Genomic DNA, 22371 nt, shown 5'->3' with positions numbered 1-22371 from the left:
TTGAATGTCGTTTCAATCTCTTTGGTCCACAACTGTGTTGATGCGATCTTTCCCTCATTCTGCTTCTATCGTTCTTACTGGATGATATGATATCAAAACACTTGAATTTGTCATTCATATTTATGCTGTATAATCTTTGTATGCTGTATAATCTTTGTATTTTATGTCGAGAACGTTGAACAGGATATTTTAACATGCGCCTCTTCCCGCGTTCCCAGGATTATTTAGTCCTTTTGTTTGTAGCATTCTCTGTATTAAGTCCGAGTTATTGCACAGATGCTGATGCAAATGTCAGGGATGTTGGGAATAGAAGGCCTGCTTTTGTGAAAGTCGGTGCTCTTTTTGCATTTAATTCTACAATTGGAAGAGTGGCAAAGACGGCTATAGAATTGGCGGTGAATGATGTGAACAGCAACGAGAATTTGTTAAACGGGACAAAACTGGTGCTTACTACAGTGGATTCTAGCTGCAATGCCTTCGTCGGAACTGTGGAAGGTTCACAACTAAACTTTACTTTGTATCTACACAAAAGCTAGTTTTCATTTGATAACTTTGGATTCCGGCGCTTCTTATCTATGGTCGATTCTAGCCGCAATGCCTTCCCACTGTGAAAGAGGTTCACAACTAAACTTTATATTTACACGAAAGCTTAGTTTTCTGTTGAGAACTTTGGATTCCTCTTCTTCTTATTTCTGAATGAATGGTAAAATAATATCAATATACTAGGCAAGATGTGAGATGTACCATTTCAAAAATTTACGTTCGCTAAACTGACCAGGAGTTTGAGTTTTTGAGAGCTGGGCACAAGCTGTTCTCGAAATTTTAGTATTTGGGGATTCGTAAAATTAGGGTTTTGAAACAGAAAACATTCCGGAAATAGATCCTAAGAGGATAAGATATACACATAGAAAGCATTTTGGAAATGAATCCTAAAAGATTTGAGAACCATATGAGTGATGGGGCTGGATCTATAACGATACGGTAACTCTGACCTTTACAATTTTTACAAACTGGTCCTCCGGTTTCTTAACATCCTTCGGGTTCTCAGTATGGCGCGAAATTATTCCTGGTTAAGTACCAACATTGTGAATCTCCATCCAAGAGACCTCATAGGGATAAATTAATCAGAATAAAGAAAAACAGAACAGGTAAAAGCAAATCCACTTCTAGAATTTATTAATAGCGAAGTGATTTCCAGTAACAATGAAATCCTCAAGATAGAACGGTATTACTGGGTAAACGAGAATAGGAGAAAGTAGGCCAATTGAGGCATTAAATAAAATATTAAAAAAAAGAAAAATCCAATTATGAAACTTCTTCGTGAGTAAAGTCTCATACAACACTAGCTAACATCTGTTTTTCGAATCTGAATTTTTTTTAACAATGCCAAAAGTAGAGGTTGTGGACAGTGTAGTTGCTGAATTGTTTTCTTGAATAATCATGTGTGAGAGAGATCATTGGCTTCGGTTACTGAGTTTTCATTTAAATTATATATATCATACATGTTAAATTGATAGGAACAATTATTATTGATTGGTTTTGGCAAATTCAAGTTTATTCATCACTGTTATTTAAGAAAAATTCCACTCATCACTGTTATTTAAGAAAAACTCCACCACCTGTAATTACCTAATAAGGGCCGTGGAAATGTTTTTGCTAAATGCATTTGAGCCTTGAGGGGTTAACCTGTTTTCTCACTTGGAAAGAGAATGAATTCTTAACCAAACAAACTACACCACTTGTAATTAGCTCATAAAGGGCGGCAAACTTTCTTGCTAAATGCATTTGGGTCTTGAGGGGTTAACCTGTTATTTAAGGAAAACTACACCACTTGTAATTACCTCATAAGGGGCAAGCAAACGTTCTTGCTAAATGCATTTGGGTCTAGAAGAGTTAACCTGTTTTCTTACTTGAAAAGGAAATGAATTCTTAACCAAACAAAAAAATAGTTTCAAGGCATACTCCATCATAAACAATAATGAAAACTTTAAAATGAAAACTTTAAGCTGATTTTTTTTTATTTTTTTTAATTTATGTCTGCTCTGGTCTTATATTGTTGTGACATCAATACAGAGTACAAACGCAGGTCCTCAAAACACTGAATTTCCACATCACACAGAGGAAGGAAAGCTAGGAAAGCTTATCCGACTGGGCTCCTGTATTATAGGAGAATGTATTATTAAAGGCGCCTAAAACAAATTTGAGTTGCTTTTCATGTAAACAACCATGGAAACCCAAATTTGAGTTGCTTATTCATGTAAAAAAACCATGGAAACCCATTCTATTGAAATCCTTTTTAGAACCCTTAAAAGTAGCTTTACATCTCATTTTTCACAGATAGATAGAGTCGGTATCCAGAGGACACGCCAGAGCCATCACGCCAATTTCTTACAGAGCTAAGGCTCACCTTAAGAGCTGCCCCCAATATCCGGGCCCATAGAAAATATCACGAACCCACTTCCCTGTATAGGAGCAATGTGGTCTGGTGAATTTTGCAATCCCAAAATATGTTTCTAATATTTTCTTTCTTGCCGTGCTAGATACCACCATCAGTCAGGGCAGATCCATCCTATCTATGTTTGTTAACCAGGACTTCGAAGAAGAGCCTGCCACCCAATTACCCTGAGTTTAACACAGGGAGTTGACCAAATGGATTAATCCTTACATGAGTAGCCTGCCTTCCATGGTCTGCAAATCCTCTTCAGGACAGTAGAACCTGGAAAATAAAGTCAGGAATTACAAATTTGAAACTCTATAAATGAAAAGGAGATGTGTTAATACATTTTCGAGATTTTCCAAGACAGTTGAGCCCCTAACTGCAACATTTGTTAATATGGAGATTTATGCAGAAGAAGGAAGAAAAAACATATAAAATGCCCTGGATAACGTGAACATGAGCTTTAAGAGAGCCGTAAGCTTTGCACAAGAAAATGAGAATAAAGAGAATAGTCATATGCCCCTAACCTAATGCTTAGGTTTTTGAATATAAGAACACAAGATTTTCCATTGTGTAACATGCAACTCCAGTTAGTACTGAAGAATCCAGTCGAGAGATATTGATAATGTTTAAGGAATTTAAATCAACTGATAAGAGCGTGTGGAATCCTAGGTTCCTAATATATTATGCTGCCACTAGAAATTTTTTGGGAGTTATGATCATTCTGCGACATTGACGGACAGCCCTGTGTGTACACCTTGAGATTGATAGCGTTTAAGGAATTTAAATCAATTGATAAGAGCATGTGGAATCCTAGGTTCCTAATATATTATACTGCCACTCGAAAACTTTTGGGAGTTATGATCATTTCTGCGACATTGACGGACGGCCCTGTGTGTAAACCTTGAGATTGATAGTGTTTAAGGAATTTAAATCAATTGACAAGAGCATGTGGAATCCTAGGTCCTAATATATTATGCTGCCACTAGAAAACTTTTGGGAGTTATGATATTTCTGCGACATTGACAGACTGCCCTGTGTGTAAACCTTGGATATATGGATATGTAAAAGATGTTGTTTAACTAAGTTTTGAATTTTTTAGGCTTTACCATTGAGATATATAATTGTGGTGAGATTTTGATTTTTGATGGTTTAAAATGAATTTTTAATTATATAAATAGATTAGATTAAATATTAAATTAAAACATTTAAATTTTATAAATTATACAATTTAAATTTATAATTCTAAGCTATTTTATCAAATTTTAAATAAAAAATACTATAATACGTTAAAAAAATCTAAAAAAATAAAATATAGAATACACTTCTTTAAAGTTCCTCTACTTCCTAATACAAATCTATAAAGATGATGCATCTGTGCCTCCCTGCCTCGCTGCCCTGTTTTGATTTTTGGAATAGACCCTGTCCCTTGAGGGTTTTTCTGTTTTGATTTTTGGAATAGATTTTGGTCTTCTAGGCTCGATCTTGGATAGTTCTGATATTTGAATATGATTCAAGCAAATGTTTCCTCATTCTTAATGAGGAATAAGAATAGTTTTGTTTGATGAATCTGTGATAATTTATGTGGTCAATTGAGTCGGATGGTTTATCCGTTTGTTCTCAATGCTATCTCGAAAGAGTCCCCTGTCTACGTTCTTATGTACTCATAAGAGCATGTGGAATCTTATGTTCTTCATCAATTATGTTTCCATTATAAAACTTTTGTCAGCTATAATCATTTCTGGGCCAAAAAGTGGACATTGACCAGCCATTAGATGTATGGATTTGTAAAGTTCTTCAACTTCGAGCACAAATCTATAAATCTGATGCATCCATGATAATTTTTATGGCCAATTGAGTCTGACGATTTGTCTATCTATCCTCCATGTTAGATTTGAGAAATGTACCCTTTTTGCATGTATTTAATTTAGTATTAAAATTTAAAATAAATTTATATATATGAAAGAATTATATAATTTTTTATTAGTGAATAATTTATTATTTAAATGTTTTAAAAGTGGACATTGACCAGCCATTAGATGTATGGATTTGTAAAGTTCTTCAACTTCGAGCACAAATCTATAAATCTGATGCATCTATGATAATTTATATGGCCAATTGAGTCTGACGGTTTGTCTATCTATCCTCCATGCTAGATTTGAGAAATGTACCCTTTTTACATGTATTTAATTTAGTATTAAAATTTAAAAATAAATTTATATATGAAAGAATTATATAAATTTTTCGTAGTAAATAATTTGTTATTTAAATGTTTTTATTATAAGATTTATTTATTTATTTATTTTTTGTAAGGGTGGGTACAAATTAATGATGGTCTCTCATGATTCATTAGTGACAATGCAATTTTGGAAAAACAATTATCTTATAACTTGGAGGGATCATTAGAAGTACTTATACAATGAATTTGAAGATGATGTTAAAAGATCAAATGAATTTATAATTTTTATTTATAGAAATTTTGTTTAGCTATATAAATTTTGAGTTTTCTTAACAGTGGTATGTTAGTGCAACCTTTAAGTACATAAATGATGGAATCATGTTACAACAATTCAAAGAGTTGTAGAGAACAAATTGTTCATGTCCATGACTATTTTCTCGACATTTATAATTTTAATTTTATATATTTTTTAAATTATAAAAGTCATTATATCCTTGAAATTACAAATTTTTTCATTAGTGCAACCTAAAAGGGTCTTAACATTATCAAAATTATTTTTTCTTCTTTGGATTGTAGGTCTTAATGTCCTATAGTACATCATATATTTGTTTTTCTAAATGGTTAAGGCCAAAAAGAGTTATAATGGAAATAAAAGAAGAATGTATTTTAAGATGTTAACATATGTCAACAGAAAAATATACAAAAAGTACTAGATACTATTAATTTTTTTTGAATATTATGTTAATCTATTTTCATAGGCAATAGATTTATCTAACGTATAGAAAAATAACTTCAAAAATAGAGATAGATATATGTTTTCTTTTTAAATTGATGATTTCATGTATTTGGAACCAAACTTATATTTGGAGCAACCAACTCATCACATATGTAAGCTTCTTGCCAAAAAATTCAAAAAATTGTGTGCACATTCCTACTCCTGAAAATGTGCACACATTCCTAACACTAGGAATGATTCCTAACACTAGGAATGATGTACATTTTTGGCACTAGGAATGATGCACATTTTTAACACTAGGAATGTATACACATTCCTAGTGCTAGTGACATGTGCCTGTTCCTGTCACTAAGATTGTCCACATGTTCTTATAGCCAAGAACTTTAACACATGGGAAATGGTTGGGGTGAGGTTGGGGATAGGGATAGATAGAGGGGGCTAAGAGAGATAAAGAGAGAATAGAGAGAGTGGGGGATGGGGGAGCGGGAGGTGCAAAATGAGTTGGTGAGTGACCAACAAAGAAGGGGAGAGAGAGTGTGAGTGAGAGTCAAAAGTGAGAGAGATAGGGAAAGAGGGTGGGGAATGGAGCGAGAGGGAGAATTGGGGGAAGAGAGAGAGTTGTGAGAGACGTATGCAAGAAGAGAGAGATAGATTTGGAGGGGGGTAGTTGTGAATGAGGGACCAAGGAAGAGAGAGGAGGGGGGGAGAGTGTGTGTGTGTGTGTGAGAGAGAGAGAGAGAGAGAGTGCAAGGGAAAGAGGAGTGAGCATATTCGTGGTGCTAGGAACATCCACATGTTCCTACAACTAGGAATTTTAACACATGGGAAATGGTTGAGGTAGGGTTGGGGGGAGAGGGAGAGAGGGAGGGATAAAGGGCCAAGGGAGATAAAGTGAGAAACAATGAGAGAGAGGGGAGAGGGGGGGATGAGGACGAATGAGTGAGCGGGGGGAAAGAGGGGGAAAGAGTGAGTGAGTGAGATTTGAAAAGTGAGAGAGATAGGGAAATAGTGTGGGGCAGGGAGAGAGAAGGAGAGTGAGGGGTGGAAAAGAGAGGGTTGTGAGAGACATAGGGAGGAAGAGTGAGAAAAAGTTGGAGGGGGATTGTTGTAAAGGAGGAATTGAGGGACTGAGGGAGGGATACAGAGAGAGAGTGTGTGTGAGTGAGTGAATGTCAAGGGGTGAGAGAAAGAGAAAGAGGGAGAGCAAAGATGTGGAAGAGAGAGGAAAAGTAACAGATAACGAAATCACGGGGGGAGGAGAAGGAGAGGTGGGAAGAGGGTGCAGGAGAGAAAGAGAGAATGATAGAGGGAGGGATATAGAGATAGAGCTAAAGGAACCATAGAGAGAAAACTGGAGGAGGGTTGTTGTGAATGAGGGATTGAGAAGGGATGAAGCAATACAAAACTAGAGGATGAGGGAAGATGGGGGGGAGAGAGAGAGAGAGAGGGAGATAGAGACAGAGCTGGAGGGGGAAGAGACAAACAGTGAGGGAGTGAGAGGGGGGGGGAGCAGTAGATAGATGGAGAGGGGGAATAAGAGAGAGAGAAGGGGACATTAGGGAGAGAGGGAGAGAGAGAAGGGGACATTAGGGAGAGAGGGAGAGAGAGAAGAGTTGAAAGGGGGTTGTTGTGAAGGAGGGATTGAGGGAACAAGGGAGGGATAGAAAAAGAGAGGATGGGGGTGAGAGCGGGGGCGGGGGTAGTTAGGGAGGGAGGGATAGATGAATGGATATAGAGATTGCACTGGAGAGAGAGAGAGATGGGAGGAGAGAGAGGGGAGTGAAGGGGGAAGAGGGAATAAGAGAGGGACAAAGAGAGAGAGAGAGAGATAGTAAGGGAGAGGGGGAGAGAGAGAGAGGGAGATAAAGATGAAGGTGGAGGGGGGATAGAGAAAGGGAAGAAAAGAGATAGAGAGTTTGATGAGGGTTGTTGTGAAGGAGAGAGTGAGGGAGAAATAGAGGGAGGGAGAGAGGAGAGTGGGAAGAGAGAGGAGAGTGGGAAGAGAGAGGAAGAGTGCTAGATAGAGAGATTGGAGGGAAGACAATGAGAGGAGGAGAGAGTGAGGGAGATAGAGACAAAGCTGGAGGTCAGAGAGAGAGGAGAGGGGGAAGAGAGAATAATAGTGAGAGAGAGAGAGAATGGTGGGGGCAGGGGGGGGGGAGAATGAGAGGAGGGAATGAGGGGGATAGAGACACAACTAGAGGTCAGTGAGATAGATAAAGAGAGTGAGGGAGTGAGGGGAAAGAGAAGGAGAGAGGGAGGGACATAGAGATAAAGATGGAGGCGGGAGAGAGAGATGGAGATGGAGAGGGAGAGGGGGGAAGGAGATAGACAAGGAAAGAGAGAGAGGGAGGGAGAGAAGTGGATGAGAGGGATAGAGGCAGATGGAGAGTGAGAGGAAGAGGGAGTGATATATATATATATATATATATATATATATATATCGAGAGAGAGAGAGAGAGAGAGAGAGAGAGAGAGGTGATACAAAGAGACCGAGAAGGAGAGAGGGTGGGAGATAAACATAGAGTTGGAGGGGGAGAGAGAGAAGGAGAGAAGGGTGAGTGAGGGACACAGAGATAAAGTAGGATGGGGGTTGTTGTGAAGGAGAGAGTGAGGGATGAAGGGAGAGAGAGAAGGGAAAGAGAGAGGAAGAATGAGATATAGAGAGTGATGGGGGGCAACGGGGGGTAGATATTGAGATAAGGGGTGGGAATGAGGGAAAGTGATAGAGAAGGGGAGAGGGAGGCACAGGAGAGTGAGAGATAAGGAGAGAGGGAGGTACATAGATACAAAATCGGAGGATGGTGAGAGAGAGGAAAGAAGAGAGAGAGATGCAGAGATGTGGAGAGAGAGGGAGAGACTCTACATTCACTTCCTCCTCGTTCTCTCACACACTCTCTCTCTATATCTCACTCTCCCTCTCATGCTCTCTCTCTCTCTCTCTCTCTCCCCGCCACCCCATGTTCTCTCTCTCTCTCTCTCTCCCCCCCACCCCATGTTCTCTCTCTCTCTCTGCCCCTCCCCCCCCACAATAATCCTCCCCTTGACTATATCTCTTCCCCACTCCTTCCATCCCTATGACCCAACCCCATCCCCCTTTCCCCCTCTTTCTCTATCCTCCCCTCTCTCACTACTCTCTCTTTACCTCTCTCTATCTCACCCTCTCTATCTCTCTTTATTACCATCGCTCTCTCTCCCCCACTTTTCCCCTCTCCTCCACTCTTCCTCTCTCTCCCTTCCCCAATATACCCTCTCTTTCCCTCTTTACCTCTCTATCTTACTCCCTCTCTCTTTTCCCGTTCACTCTCTCACTCTCTCTCTATGTCAATTTTCCCTTCATTATTTCACTCCCTCTCTCTCTTCCCTCCCTCTCACTTTATCCCTCCCTTCCTCTCTCTCACTCTCATTGCCTCTCTCCCCTACTCTACTCCCCTCCATTTCCCATCACTCTCCCCCCTATCTGTACTACATGCTTACTTATTGTCTTTCCCTCTCTCCCTCTTCCTCTCTCTCTCTCCCACTCTACCCCTCTCCCCCACTCTCCTACTCTTTCCCTTCCCCACTATCTCCTCTCTTTCCTTCTTCACCTTTCTCTCTTCCTACCTCTCTCAATATACCCTCTCACTCATTGCCTCTACCTTTCCCTCCTTCCTTGTCTCACTCTCCTGACCCCCCTTTTCTCTCTCTCTCATTCTCTGTCTCCTCCTCTCCCTCCCCCCTTCTCTATAATTCACTCTGCCCCCTTTCCCCTCCTCTTTCTTCATCTCTCTCTCTCTCACTCTCTCCCCACCTCTCTCTCTCTCTCTCTTCCCCACCTTGCTCCCCTTCTCTCTCCAACTTCTTCTCTCCCCTTTCCTCTCTTTCTCTATCCCTCTCTCCCTCCCCAGTCCCTCTTTCACAACAACCCCCCCAAAGCTTTGTATCTATCACTCTCTCTCCCATTCTCTCTAAAAATTCCTCCACAATCTCTCACTTATGTACACTCCCTCACTCTCTCCCTTTCTCTCCTCTTCCCTCCCTCTGCCTCTCTATTCAACCCTCTCTCTATGTGTGTGTGTGTGAGTGTGTGTATGTGTGTGCACACCCTTTTTTGCTTTACTCCCTTGTGCGCTCCCCCCCTCCCCAACTCTTCCCCCTTCCTCTCGCTCACTCTATCCCTCCCTCCCTCCTTATCTCTCTCTCACCCTCCCTCCCTCTCTCCCCCTCTATCTCCCACCACACTCTTTTTCTCACATGCTCACTCACTCTCCCCCCTTCTCTCCATCTTTCTCTCTCCCCCACTCTCTCCCCTTCTCTCCATCTTTCTCTCTCCCCCGCTCTACCACTCTCCCTTCCCCACTATCCCCCCTCTTACCCTCTTCAACTCTCTATTAGCCTCGTCCCCTCTTTACCACTCCTCCCTTTCTCACCTCTACCCTTCTATCCACCTTGCGACCTATTCCTTTACTTCACACACACTCTCTCTCTCTCTCCCCATATTCCCTTCTCACCTTCGCTCCCTCTCTTCCTTCTCCCTCCTCTCTCCCCTTCTCTCAAAACCTTCCTATCTCTCCCTTGCTCTCTTTCACTCTTAGTCGGGCCTCCCTCCCTTCCTCCTAACTGCTTGTGTGTGTGTGCCTCCCTTCCCCCCTTCCTCTCTCTCACTTTGTCTCTCCCTCCCTCTCCTTCTCTCTCTCTCTCCCCTCTATTTCCCACTAGTGTCAATCTCTCTTCGTCTCCCTCTCTCTCCCTCTCTCTCTCTGTCTCTCACACCCACTCTTCCCCTCTTTCCCTTCCTCCCTATCCCCCTCTTTCCCTCTTTACTTCTATCTCTTCCTCCCTCCCTCTCTCTCCCACTCACTCTCTACCTATCTTTCATTCACTCTCTCTCTATCCATCTACACCTCTCTCCTTCCTTTGTCTTCCTCTCTCCCTCCTTCACAATAGCCCCCGTGTTTCTCCCTCCCCCTTAGAGGTTATAGGCATAATATCATGCACACACTTTTAGGAAACTACACATGCTTTTAAAGGCATGTACATACTTTTGAAAATGCACATGCATTCTTGAAAGCATGCACTTTTGAAAATATGTGCATGTTCATGAAAAATCCAAGCAAGTGAGCATGCATGGCAGTTTCAAGAGCACCAAGGATAAAGGATTAGTAACTCGTCTGCATTTTTAAGAATGTGTATTTATTCATGATGGCTCCATTGCCACTTTTGAGGCCATCATTATCTTGTGAAAGCCCTCTTATGTGTGTGTGTCCAGAGGCGAGGGAAAGGGAGGTGTAGTTAATATTGAAATATTTTATTTATGATTAAATATTTATTTTGTTATAAATAATTTTCTAAATATAATATTTCAACTCTATATGAACACCTCCCTTATTGAGATGTAGAAAACTAAATTTTTTATTTTCAATAATTTAAAAAATATTTTATTTAGTATATATATACATATATATATAATGTACCTTATAGAAGAAATTATATATGTTAGGGTAAACTTGTCCCACTCATAAAATCAATTTAATATTGTCATTAAAAAATTTATCATTATTAAAATACAACCTCAAAATTTTAGTAATACATAATTTTACTCGTGATATTTCATGTAATGTAATGTAGGCTATTTAATGAACCAAAAAATAAAAAACAATTATTAAAGATTAATTTTCCTACCAAAGTCTCAAAATAATTTATAATATCCATCTATTATTGCCTTTAATTTTTTTTAAAGACACATCTCCCTTGTGTTAACCTTATGTGTTGCTATCAGGTTCTGATTTAAAGTTTTTTTTATTATATAACACGGTGTATCTAAAAAGATTTTCACAAAGACAATAAGACATTTTAATCAGGAATCCTTGTGAACTAGAATCAAGACTATTCAAACCTCTCTACAGTAAAATTATCTAATTTCTTGATTTGCAAGTAAATATCATTTTTGTCATCAGTGCGCCAACTATAATATCTCCCAAATATCAACCAGGGAAATGATAATTGAAAAGACAGTAAACTTCCAACATTCATTATAGTTGAAAGGATGATATCAAATTTTCAGCAGAATAACTGCTGTTGAAACTGTACCAGTTATTCCTATGAATTTAGTGAGGTACAGTTACAGATGTTCTCCGCAACTTATGCAGCTGCTGCAACTGACTTTTATCCTCTCAGTGAATCAAATTTACTGAACTTGGGAAGCTCTTTACGTGTATGCCAATTTAGAGCTTTCAGGTAGAGTTTAATATAATCTTACTTAGTGCACAGTTGAAAAGACATACTTTCTAATGCTTTCATGCAATGGTTGGTCTTCATGCAGCTTTGGAATTAATGGAAAAAGACGTGGTGGCAATAGTAGGACCGCAGTTCTCCGTCCTTGGTCATGCTGTATCTCATATAGCAAATGAACTTCAAATACCGCTGTTGTCATTTGCTGCCACTGATCCAACTTTGACATCATATGAATACCCTTACTTCATCCGTATGACCCACAGCGATGTTTCTCAGATGGCAGCAATTGCAGATTTTGTGTCTGCCTACGGTTGGAAAGAAGTTGTTGCTGTGTATATAGATGATGACTATGGGAGAAATGGAATTTCTGCATTGGGGGATGCTCTGGCAAGTGTGGGAGCCAAGATTTCCAACAAGGCAGCTATGACTCCTGGAGTTGGCCGAAGCGAGATGGGTAATGTCTTGGCAAGCTTGACTTCAATGGATACACGAATTTTTGTAGTCCATATGTATTCTGATGCTGGTCTTAAACTTATTTCTGAAGCTAAGAACATTGGAATGTTGAGCACTGGTTATGTCTGGATAGCCACAGATTGGCTATCTTCTGTTTTAGATTCTGGTCTACTTGAAGTTGACAACATGGAGTCGCTTCAAGGGTTAATTAGCCTGCGTCCACATACTCCAAATTCAGGACAGCAGCATGTGTTGAGACAAAGATGGAAAAATTTACAAACAGCCAACATGGTTAATGTCTCTTTGAATGCATTTGGTTTGTATGCCTATGACAGTATCTTGATGATTGCTCATTCTCTCAATGCCTACTTGAACCAAGGAGGAAAGATCTCTTTTGCAGAACAATATACTCTGTCAAGTGCTAGTGGAAGCAAGTTAGAACTAGCAAAACTGAAGGTCTTTAAAGGAGGAGCACAGTTACGAAAAATAATATTACGAAGTAGTTTCAACGGCATTACAGGTCGTGTTCAGTTAGACAAAAACAGAGACTTGATGGGCTCTACATTTGACATTATCAGTGTAGCCGGTACACGCGTCCGCAGCATTGGTTACTGGTCAAATCGAACAGGCTTGTCTGTAACCCCTCCAGAAAATACAGCTGCCATCAGAGATGGTCGATATCTTACAAAGCCAAAACTGTCTGATATTATATGGCCCGGTGAAAGCAAAACAATACCAAGGGGTTGGGTTCATGAAAAGCCACTTGTGATTGGTGTGCCTAGAAAGACAGGCTACAAAGAATTTGTAACAGTGAATGGTAGCAAGCCGGTGAAAGGATTTTGTATCGATGTGTTTGATGCTGCAGTGAAATTGCTTCCTTATACTGTTCGGTACACATTTAAACCTTATGGAACAGGGAATTCTACCCCCAATTACGATGATCTCGTAGAGCAGGTTGCTTTACAGGTTGGTATGTGTTCAACTTTAATAACTCCTAATTCATTGGTGGCTTAATTGTTGATGTGAAAATGTGTTTGCCCTGATGATCAGCTCGCAGCTCTTCTTACACAGCCTCAGATAATTTATCGTGTAGTCTGAAAATAAGTATATGCATACTACATCACTGCAGCTATTCACAGTTGAATCCTGCAGAATTTTGATGCAGTCGTAGGAGATGTTGCGATATTGACAAATCGGTGGAAGATTGTGGACTTCACACAGCCATACGTAGAATCAGGCTTAGTGGTGGTGGTTCCTGTAAGAGAGAGAGGGTCCAATGCTTGGGCTTTCCTACGTCCATTTACATTAGAGATGTGGTGTACGACTGCTGCATTTTTCCTTGTCATAGGAGCTGTTGTATGGATTCTGGAGCATAGAAGTAACCAGGAGTTTCGCGGGCATCCAAAGCAGCAAGTTTGGAATGGTCTCTGGTACGTACACTGTCATTCATCTCTGTATAGTTTTAATTTGATTTCTTGTTTTTGATTGTTCACTTATAATTCCTGGTACTACAATATAACTTAAATCTTCAGTAATGCCTATGACATTACCTAGATTTAAAAATCATAAAAAATTAATAAGCATAATTGAATTTAAAAGCAAAAAGGAAATAACTAATTTTTGAAATAAGTTTACATAAATCTCAACTCTCTAAGTTTCCATAAATCTCAACTCTCTGTTTTGACTAATACCAAAAATATTTTGTAAATATTTAATTGAGGTTATATCTTACCATCCTAATTAAATTAAAATTTTAAATTTTAAAAGGCTTCTTCCAAAGTAAACATTCTTATCAGCCTAAAGATTATTAGCAGATGTTGAACAATCATAACCTTATGGTATATAATCTCTTAAATACTTTATGCTACGGGAACAAATGATGGAAATTCCAGGTTTTCAAGATGTCCTCTTTGTGCTAGTTAGATTATGTTTTATATTCCATGAAACCTGTTATTATCCAATTAATGCAAATACCACCTGTGAAAATCTAGTTATATATGAAGTACTGAAAGTAGTACACGATTCAGTTGAAAGGAAGATCTAATTTAGGATATGTTTGCAAATGTGATGGAAATTTGGGAATCTCAGTCATTCAAAGGAAGTAATATACCTTGTTTGAAAAGAATGAGGATCTCGTTCATTCAAACTACATCACATCACTTGTGACAAAAGTTGTAGCTCGATTTGAAGTAGGATTATTTACATGTATGAAATGAAATGGTTTACCACAGTGCAATATTGTTTCATGCAGGTTCGCTTTCTCTACGATGTTCTCTAAGCAGGGTGAGTAATCTTTCTTCTCATCTTATCTGCTCTTGAGGGCGTTTATTTTCCCCTGGAAACACATTGGTTTGCTTTATACATTATAGGGGTTTATATGCTTAAATTGTATGTAACTTACCAAGATAGGTTTTATATGCTGAAAATGTATGAAACTTACCGAGATATAGTGAGAATGATGAAGCTTCACTATGTTAGCAGTAATGGAAAAGTATTTATCGAAATAAATTTAGAGGCCATGATTTAGCATGTGTCCAAAATAAGTTGTGTTAACAAGTTTGTGCAAAAGCAATCAAATATGATGCAAATATATTTGCCAATGGTGCAGGGCAAACTGTGAGTATGCTTGGACGAGCAGTGCTTATCATATGGCTATTTGTGATCTTAATTATTAAGGCAAGTTACACTGCAAATCTGTCAGCAATCCTCACAGCGCAGCAGCTTTCACCAACTATTCAAGGAATTCATACTTTAGTTAGAAGTGATTCACCAATAGGATATCAAACAGGATCATTTGTAAGAAATTATCTATCAAATCAGTACAATATAGCTAAATCCAGGCTAGTTCCTTTAGATTCGCCTGAGAGGTATGCTCAAGCATTGACTTTGGGACCAAAGAAAGGAGGTGTAGCAGCAGTTGTGGACGAGCTTCCCTACATTCATTTATTTTTGTCCATGCACTGTGGATTTAGAATTGTAGGTGGAGAATTTACCAAAAGAGAATGGGGATTTGTAAGTAGCCTTTCTCTAGACTTTGTTTTGCCATCTTATTCTTCTTTGTGGAAGTATGAAAATTGTGATAAGTACTCTCTTGGCATCAACAGGCTTTTCCAAAGAACTCCCCGTTCACAGCCGACATCTCCGAAGCAATCCTGTCCCTCTCTGAGAGAGGGGAACTTCAGAAGATTCATGATAAATGGCTGAATAACGATTCATGTGAGACACAGAGCAGTAAAGTCGACTCCAATAAGTTTGGCCTGAAGATTTTCTGGGGGCTCTTCTTAGTGACTGGAGTTGTGTGTTTTATAGCCTTGTTTATATATTTCTGTCGAATGATATGCTTGTTCCGTCGTTATGCTCACAGAGGTATTGAGGATTCCAAGCAACGTTTCCATGCTTTAAGCTCTAGTGCAAGGTTTGTGAAATCATTTGCCAGATTTATTGATGAGAGGGAGAATGATGAAAGGAAAGAGAGGCTCAAGAGAAAGCGAGCAGAGAAGAAAAGGAATCTGGAGGTCGAGATGTGTCAACCTGAGCCCTTTACCTCCCTTGGTCAAACTTTTTCTGTTGATCATTCCATTTCCCCTCTTTAGTTCTGTACTCCCAACTGCATTATTTCGGTTACAGGCTTAGGTAACATTTGTGAATGTAAGGACTTATATATATTGTTGAAAGGGGGCAGATTGTCACTATCAGTTGGCAAGTCTTATGTAAATTATCTCGGGGAGGAGAGGCTTATCTGAAAGGAGAGGACCGTACAGAATATGGTCTGTACATCTAAGAGTTAGTATGAAAGTCTGCTCTCTGCATTTGAACTGCTCTTTTAAATGTGGTTGTAAGTTGTTATTTCTTCTTACAAAAACCTACCTTTTTCTATTCTTTCTTTCCTTCTAAACTCCTCAAAATTCAGAGTTTCCTCAAAAAAGGGGCAAGGTGACGTACCTTTGACTAAGCAGCGTTGTAAGCCCATCACTGTAGAATAATTAACAGAAATGAATTATGGTCTAATCAGCATTATAAAGGCCTCATGCCTTAAAAATTCAAATAATAACAGTTTAGATTAGAAAATATTGCAATATTGCCACTAAGTTTACTGTACAAGAAAGTAATGTAGTAATGACTGGAATACTGAGATGAATGAATGTTTCAAGCTTAAAAAAAATTGTATATTCACTATCTAATAAATCCTGGTTATGCTAGGCATTATCTTCTTCTGGCTTCTTGGACAACGATATGGCCATAATCATTATAGTTATAATTATTCTTTTGATGTAGACAGTAGAACAACCCCTGAGAGAAGCTGAACAAGTAAGAATGTAATTTCCCTAACCCCATTAGCTACTCTTTCCCAGCAGTGGGCATGGTTACTCTTCAACAAAGGCCTCCTTTATTCCTAATACCTGACTGACTAAATATAAAAGTGGCTCTCCCCTTACTAAACTAGGAAACTCTATAAATTGTGCAACTCCACCACCTTTAGCCTCATATTGATTATACGAAGCACAAATTAAGAGATGGAAAGTACAATTTGTGAAGCTCATTGATATATGAGTAGAGTGATGCCAAGAAAAAGAATTTTTGCCCCTAATTTTGCTCCGAAGTTTGTGATGTTTGGCATCCTTGCTAATGGATCCCACATTCAATGACTCATTTCTTCCACGTCTCTCAATTCCTATCATTCTGTTCAGTAATTTTAGAAATCTGTTTTACCAAATTTGGTTATATGTTATACTCTGTATTTGTCTAATTAATACGGAGCTTGGACGCTCTGTTTTTGTCTAAATAATAAGTAATCTTGACGATTTTTTAGCGGGAGATTGGGAGATTAGAAGGTAATCCAGGATCTCTGTATTTGAGAATTTATAATGCTATTTCAAATGTAAAGTTCATGTGGCTTCCAAGGTAAATGCACCGACCATTTTAAGAGAATAATATACTCAGATCAGTGTTAATTTGTAAAATCACCTTTGTGTAGTATATATATTTTAAGGGTTTTATGAATTTTACTTTGTAATTTTTATATTTTTAAGTTTAATAAAAAATAAAAAATTCATAATATAATTTTGCGAGTGTTGTTGAACTCCTGGAATCTTCTTTGCAGTGTTTCTTTTCTTAACTCTTTAATGCTTATATCCTCATAACTTTTCCTATTTATGAGGCAACTTGGTCTATCTTCAAAGCATGGCGTAAACTCGTAACTTTTCCTATTTATGAGCCAACTTGGTCTATTTTCAAATATTTTATGTAATTTATATATATATTATTATGATGAATTAGTAAGCTGTTAGAGTAATTTGGGTGAGGTTTTCAAACATTTTAGGTTTTATATATATTACCATAGTGAATAGAGTAATTTGAGTGAGGCTTAAGATCAATGTAATATTTCTTTTATGATGTTACTTGGTCCATTTTCAAACATTTTATGTATAATATATATATATATATATATATATTTTATTACGATGAATTAGTAAGCTGTTAGAGTAATTTGGGTGAGGTTTTTAAACATTTTATGTAAAATATATATATTACCAATTTCCCTGAGGTCTAAGATTAATGTAAAAATAATAAAATAATATTTTTAGAGTCTATCAAACTTATTAAAGGGAATAAGAGCTAGGCCTTTGGATCATCTTGAGTTTTTTTATCTATTTTGTCTTGTGTAATCTATCTAGGGTCCATAAGTGTGCTTTAGAGTTCAATTGGTAACCACGTGGGTGAATTTGTCTTGTGTAATCCATCAAGGGTCCACAAGTGTGCTTTAGAGTTCAATTAGTTGACTCTATTGATGAACAGCCTTGGATGTCAGTTGGTTGACTCTATTGATGAGCAACCTTGGATGTCATTGGCAAGGGTTTCTATGTGATGTCAGTTGGTTGACTCTATTGATGAGCAGCCTTGGATGTCATTGGCAAGGGTTTCTATGTTAATCATTCTGGGATCTATTATTTTGCAGTAATTAATTAAATAAAGTCGTCGTGTTTTCAGATCTATGTGTTCTTATTCTCGCTGAAAGTTTATTTTTATTAACTCTAAAGTGCTCTAGATCTGTTAAAAATTTTAACGTTTAGGATCTTACAGTGGTATCAGAGCTCGTCTTTATGAGAATTTATTGCAAATCAACTTTGCAAAAGATCAAGAATCTAAAAGAAATTAGTCCATGAACACCCTATCTAAAATCTCAACAATTTCGGTGGCTCTACAGCCAACCTAGTTAGGGTATCATTGTTACTTTTATTTTATTTTTTTCAAGGGTTGAAGACGCCATTGTGATTACCAATTCGGTGATCTATGAAAAAGCCATTGTGACTTCCAATTTTTTTGAGGAATATATTTTTTTAAGGAGGGCGAATAATATTTTGACCCAAATATTTCGGTTTTGGCCAAAACTCATTAAAAGAGTTGAAAGTTGCAATTAACTATTTATTTTAAAGGGGAAAAATGTTTATATCCTAAGGTTATATTTGAGGCCCGAATATTTGTTTAAGCCAAGGAGCAGAATTTATTCTATAAAGGCCAAATTATTAATTGAAATTCAAGCCCAGATTTTGGAGAGGCTGTATTTAAAATAAAAGAGGGCCAAATATTAATTTTGGTAGTCTTCCCAGGGCTTTAAATATTATTTCGAAGAGCTAAGCACCTCGCAAGAAACAATTTCATCCTACAAAGGGATACAGGTTGTCATGACCACGAGCTAGGCGCACTCATGTGCGACGAGCGATGGTGGAGACGAACTTTGGTTAAATGCAACGAGCTGAGTTTGCGATGACGAGCGGGTGCGTTTGGTTAAACACACCCCAATGAGTGTGCGACATCGAGTTGCGACGAGTTACTTGGAGAGTCGAAAAACCAAGAACGCACCCTAATGAGTGTGCGATGACGAGTTGAGATGAGTTACTTGGAGAGTTGAAAAATTGAGATTGAGGAAATTTACTAAGTATCGGGAGCACGTGCGATGAGTTATAGGAGGTGTCGAAAAATCGACGATTTGGTGGGCGGACGAGTTGGCAGGCCGACGTGCAGAAAGTGGACGAGTTGGTTGGCCGACGCACTCTTCGGAATTTTTCATGGGCAACTTGGGTGGTCGGCCTGTGCAGGTCGACCCGTGTTAAAGACCGACCCACCTTAATGCATTGGAGAATTCATATATATTGATGATGCCTTAGAGGAGGAAAGGATCATCAAGTTTAAGCAAAAAGCGTTGGGTTAAACACTTGGATGAGCTAAGGAGAAGACTAAGAGAAGAGGGCAAGGTCCAGGTGGACCGAGGGCTGTAGTATCAAGCCTAGGAAACATAAAACGCAGGTTTTGGACGGACTATTTTGGTGGACGAGTTACAGGTGGGCGCTCTTGCCCAACGGACCAGCTATAAGTAGGCACACTTTCCTGGCAAGTTGTGGAGGACGACCTGACTTGGCAGGGTGGGTGCTCCTGCCTGGAGACGAGTTGCGGCAGACTCCGGTGCGGGCGAGATGAGGGTGAGTTGCTGGGGCGACGAGTTGTAGGTAGAGCACCATTAGATTTGATAATGACACAGGGTAGCTAACGTCAGTATGATGTGGCGGTACGAAGGACATGTGGCATGTAGATTCAGCATTTTAAGGGGTTGAAAGGGGCCAAACAAGGTGACACGTGTCACCGCTCACAACGTGACACATGGCACTGATGACGTCATCAATCCTGCAGATCGGTGATCGGCAAAGGTAAAAGATCGCAACTCCAATTAAAAGTCGTCGATTGCGATTTGCGGTAAAGAGGCTTTGATAAGGGGGTTGGCCCGTGATCTCATGGATGGCCGAAGAACCAAGGGCTAAGCACAAAAGGGACCAATCCCACAGATCGGCAGTCGCACAGGTCAAAGTTCCTCCGCCGAGCTCCTTTCCGACTTGTGATTGCGATATGTGGGAACTCTCCCGGATGCGATATTTTATGTGATATGCCTTATGGAAGTTTCGCGTCCGGACAATCGGAAAGCTCTACGAAGTATGGTAGGAAGGCCCTCTCCTATATTGTGATTGCGATATCCCAGGTGGGCCCATTCCCGCAGATCGACGATCGCAGGTGTCAAGGGGAGTCCAAAGGCCCTAACGCCCAAGGACTAAGCACCTGGTCATAGCCCCCAGTCAGATGAGAAGAAAGGCAGAAAGGGCTAAACCAAGGGGGGCCAAAGGAGATCGGGACTCGTTGTTCTGTGATGCCTCTTAGCGTAAGGGTCCCGATGCAGCGATGCCCCGATAGCGTGGTACAGAGCTTTAAAGGCGGATGGGTCGGCAGTTGAGACTTTGAATAGAGTTATGGGGTAGTGGCAGAGCGATATGGGCTAATCCTGTATAAGCCCCTGCAACAAGAAACTAAGGACTACACGGGTTGTTGAAATAAATTCGACTACTTCACCACATGACTTCAGACAGTAAATGGAGGCATGGGGCTCCACTCCGATACACAACGAAGGATTGTTAGGACATGCTCCATTTCTACTCTGTAACAAGCAACCACAACTGATCACTCCCGGTTCCTGCGAGTGGTGAAGCCAAACAGTTAAGTCAAAAGTGACAGGGACCAACTGAGTAGCTAGAGGGACGCACAATGACAAAGACGTAGCCTGACCGAGGGTTTTCACAGAAACAATATAGGGATACTTCCTCCCATCATCTTTCAGTTTTCTTTATTTCCGATTATTCTGTAATTTCTGTTTATTTCCAAGAAGGGATCAAATCCTGATTGTAATCATTTTGGGCAGTAGAACCTTGCACGCTGAGACGTTTAGTCTGTGAAACAGCTGGAGCTCAAGAGAAGATATTTTGGTAAACTGTTGATTCAAAGCCCCGCCTTTTCTGTATAAATAAGGGGGAGAAACACTTAAGACAGGTTCTAGAATTTTGCCCCTGAGGGTTTGAATTCTGCGATTCCACTTTTGGTTCTACTTGTCTGTTCATGGGGGGACTTTAGTGATATTTCGCTGAATGTAATGAACTTGTATGTTGGACTCATATTGGATTAATGAAACTATTTGGTGATTCCAATTAGAGCGATGTGCAGTATGTTTCCCCTTTGTAAATCTCATTTCATATATGTTTTTCTTTCTATTGAAATTGTGTAATGAAGTTGTCAGTCTCATGCTTTCATGGTCATATATTTTGCTGCTAAATAGAGAACAATACCTGTGCATATTACAGATTTACTTGTGTTATTCAATAGCCTACAATACCTGTAGTAATTACAGATTTACTTGTGTTATTAGATTAACCTACAGTACCTGTATGAGCACATATTTACTCACATTGTTTGGTGATAGAGGTACCCATGATGTATATGCATGAAACCTTAATTTGCGCTCCACTATTTCCGTTCTTTCATCTCCTGCCTCTTCCATATTCATATTGGAAAATTGTCTCATAAGATTCTGTGTTGTTTACAGCCCTATGCATCAAATTCCCTCCTTCCTTTCCTCCTCTTCACTTTACTACAACTTCAATACAAAGTTTCCTATTGTTGTGTGTTAGCCACCATAACCAGACGTTTCTCTTTGAGGTTGGCTTGATTTACCCCCTTAGCGTTTGGATCCATGTATCGTTTTGAGTTTACTTTGATGACAAACTATTGAACCAAGCCCCCTTTATTCTCTCTTAATTACGTGACAATTGGAGTGCTGCAGAAGCCCCCTCACAGATAATATTCCATGCACTCCTCTCTTTAAGATGTCCGAGACACTAGTATACAATCAACCCATAGGTTGTCTCTAGGAAGCTTTCTATGTCTCCCAAAGCACTTGTGCTCCGTGTGCCATTAAAAGTGACAACATCTTTTTGGCGTCGTTGCCGGGGAACGGATTAAAATATTTGTCCCTGGGTATGAAAAAAATTACATTCCCTTTGTTAGGTGAGCAAGGGAAGTGTGGTTGAAGATCTCTCACCTTGGCAACTCCATTGTTTCAATTTTATGGTAAACATCCCGGCGACTTCACTATTCATTTCTCTATTTGATCATCTTGGCTTTCAAGCAACCTCATACTCGCCCTAATGCTAGAGTAGCCGAAAACTTCCCTGCCTTGAACCCGAAATCACTCATCTAGGGAGGTTTTCAAAACGACCATTCTTGAATTCTTGGGAAACAAATTTGCCCCATTGGATTTTTATTCTATTGCTGGTTATCCCAATCATGTCCCTTCGTTTCATGAATGGTATACCTATTTGCCTAGATTCAGTGGAAGCACAGATAGAAGGCTTGACCAGCACCTCAAAGAATTTCATGAATGCATGGAACAACAGGGTATTTTTCTTGAAGATGTACAAATGAAATTGTTCATGTATTCTTTAGATGAGGATGCTAGAGTTTGGTACAAAACAATACCTC

The 22371-nt window shown here is 39.3% G+C and overlaps 1 protein-coding gene across 2 annotated transcripts; it reads left to right on the top strand.

The window, feature by feature from the left end:
- On the top strand, positions 1-16088 carry LOC149219911 (glutamate receptor 3.3-like). 2 transcript variants are annotated; one of them, XM_089384547.1, is made up of 6 exons: positions 1-495; positions 11654-12984; positions 13171-13448; positions 14270-14301; positions 14627-15030; positions 15123-16088. In XM_089384547.1, the coding sequence occupies exons 1-6, from the start codon at positions 195-197 to the stop codon at positions 15609-15611; spliced, it is 2835 nt and encodes a 944-aa protein (XP_089240673.1). In that variant the 5' UTR covers positions 1-194; the 3' UTR covers positions 15612-16088. The 2 variants fall into 2 exon arrangements, with proteins under 2 accessions (XP_089240673.1, XP_089240674.1); XM_089384548.1 differs by having other exon boundaries at positions 480-616.
- Positions 16089-22371: the final 6283 nt, after the last annotated feature.

The sequence above is a fragment of the Pinus tabuliformis genome, chromosome Q, assembly GCF_031772625.1.
Source record: "Pinus tabuliformis cultivar Carrire ecotype Pingquan chromosome Q, CPIR1, whole genome shotgun sequence".
Lineage (NCBI taxonomy): Eukaryota > Viridiplantae > Streptophyta > Pinopsida > Pinales > Pinaceae > Pinus > Pinus tabuliformis.
This window is presented reverse-complemented; position numbering and strand designations above follow the sequence as displayed.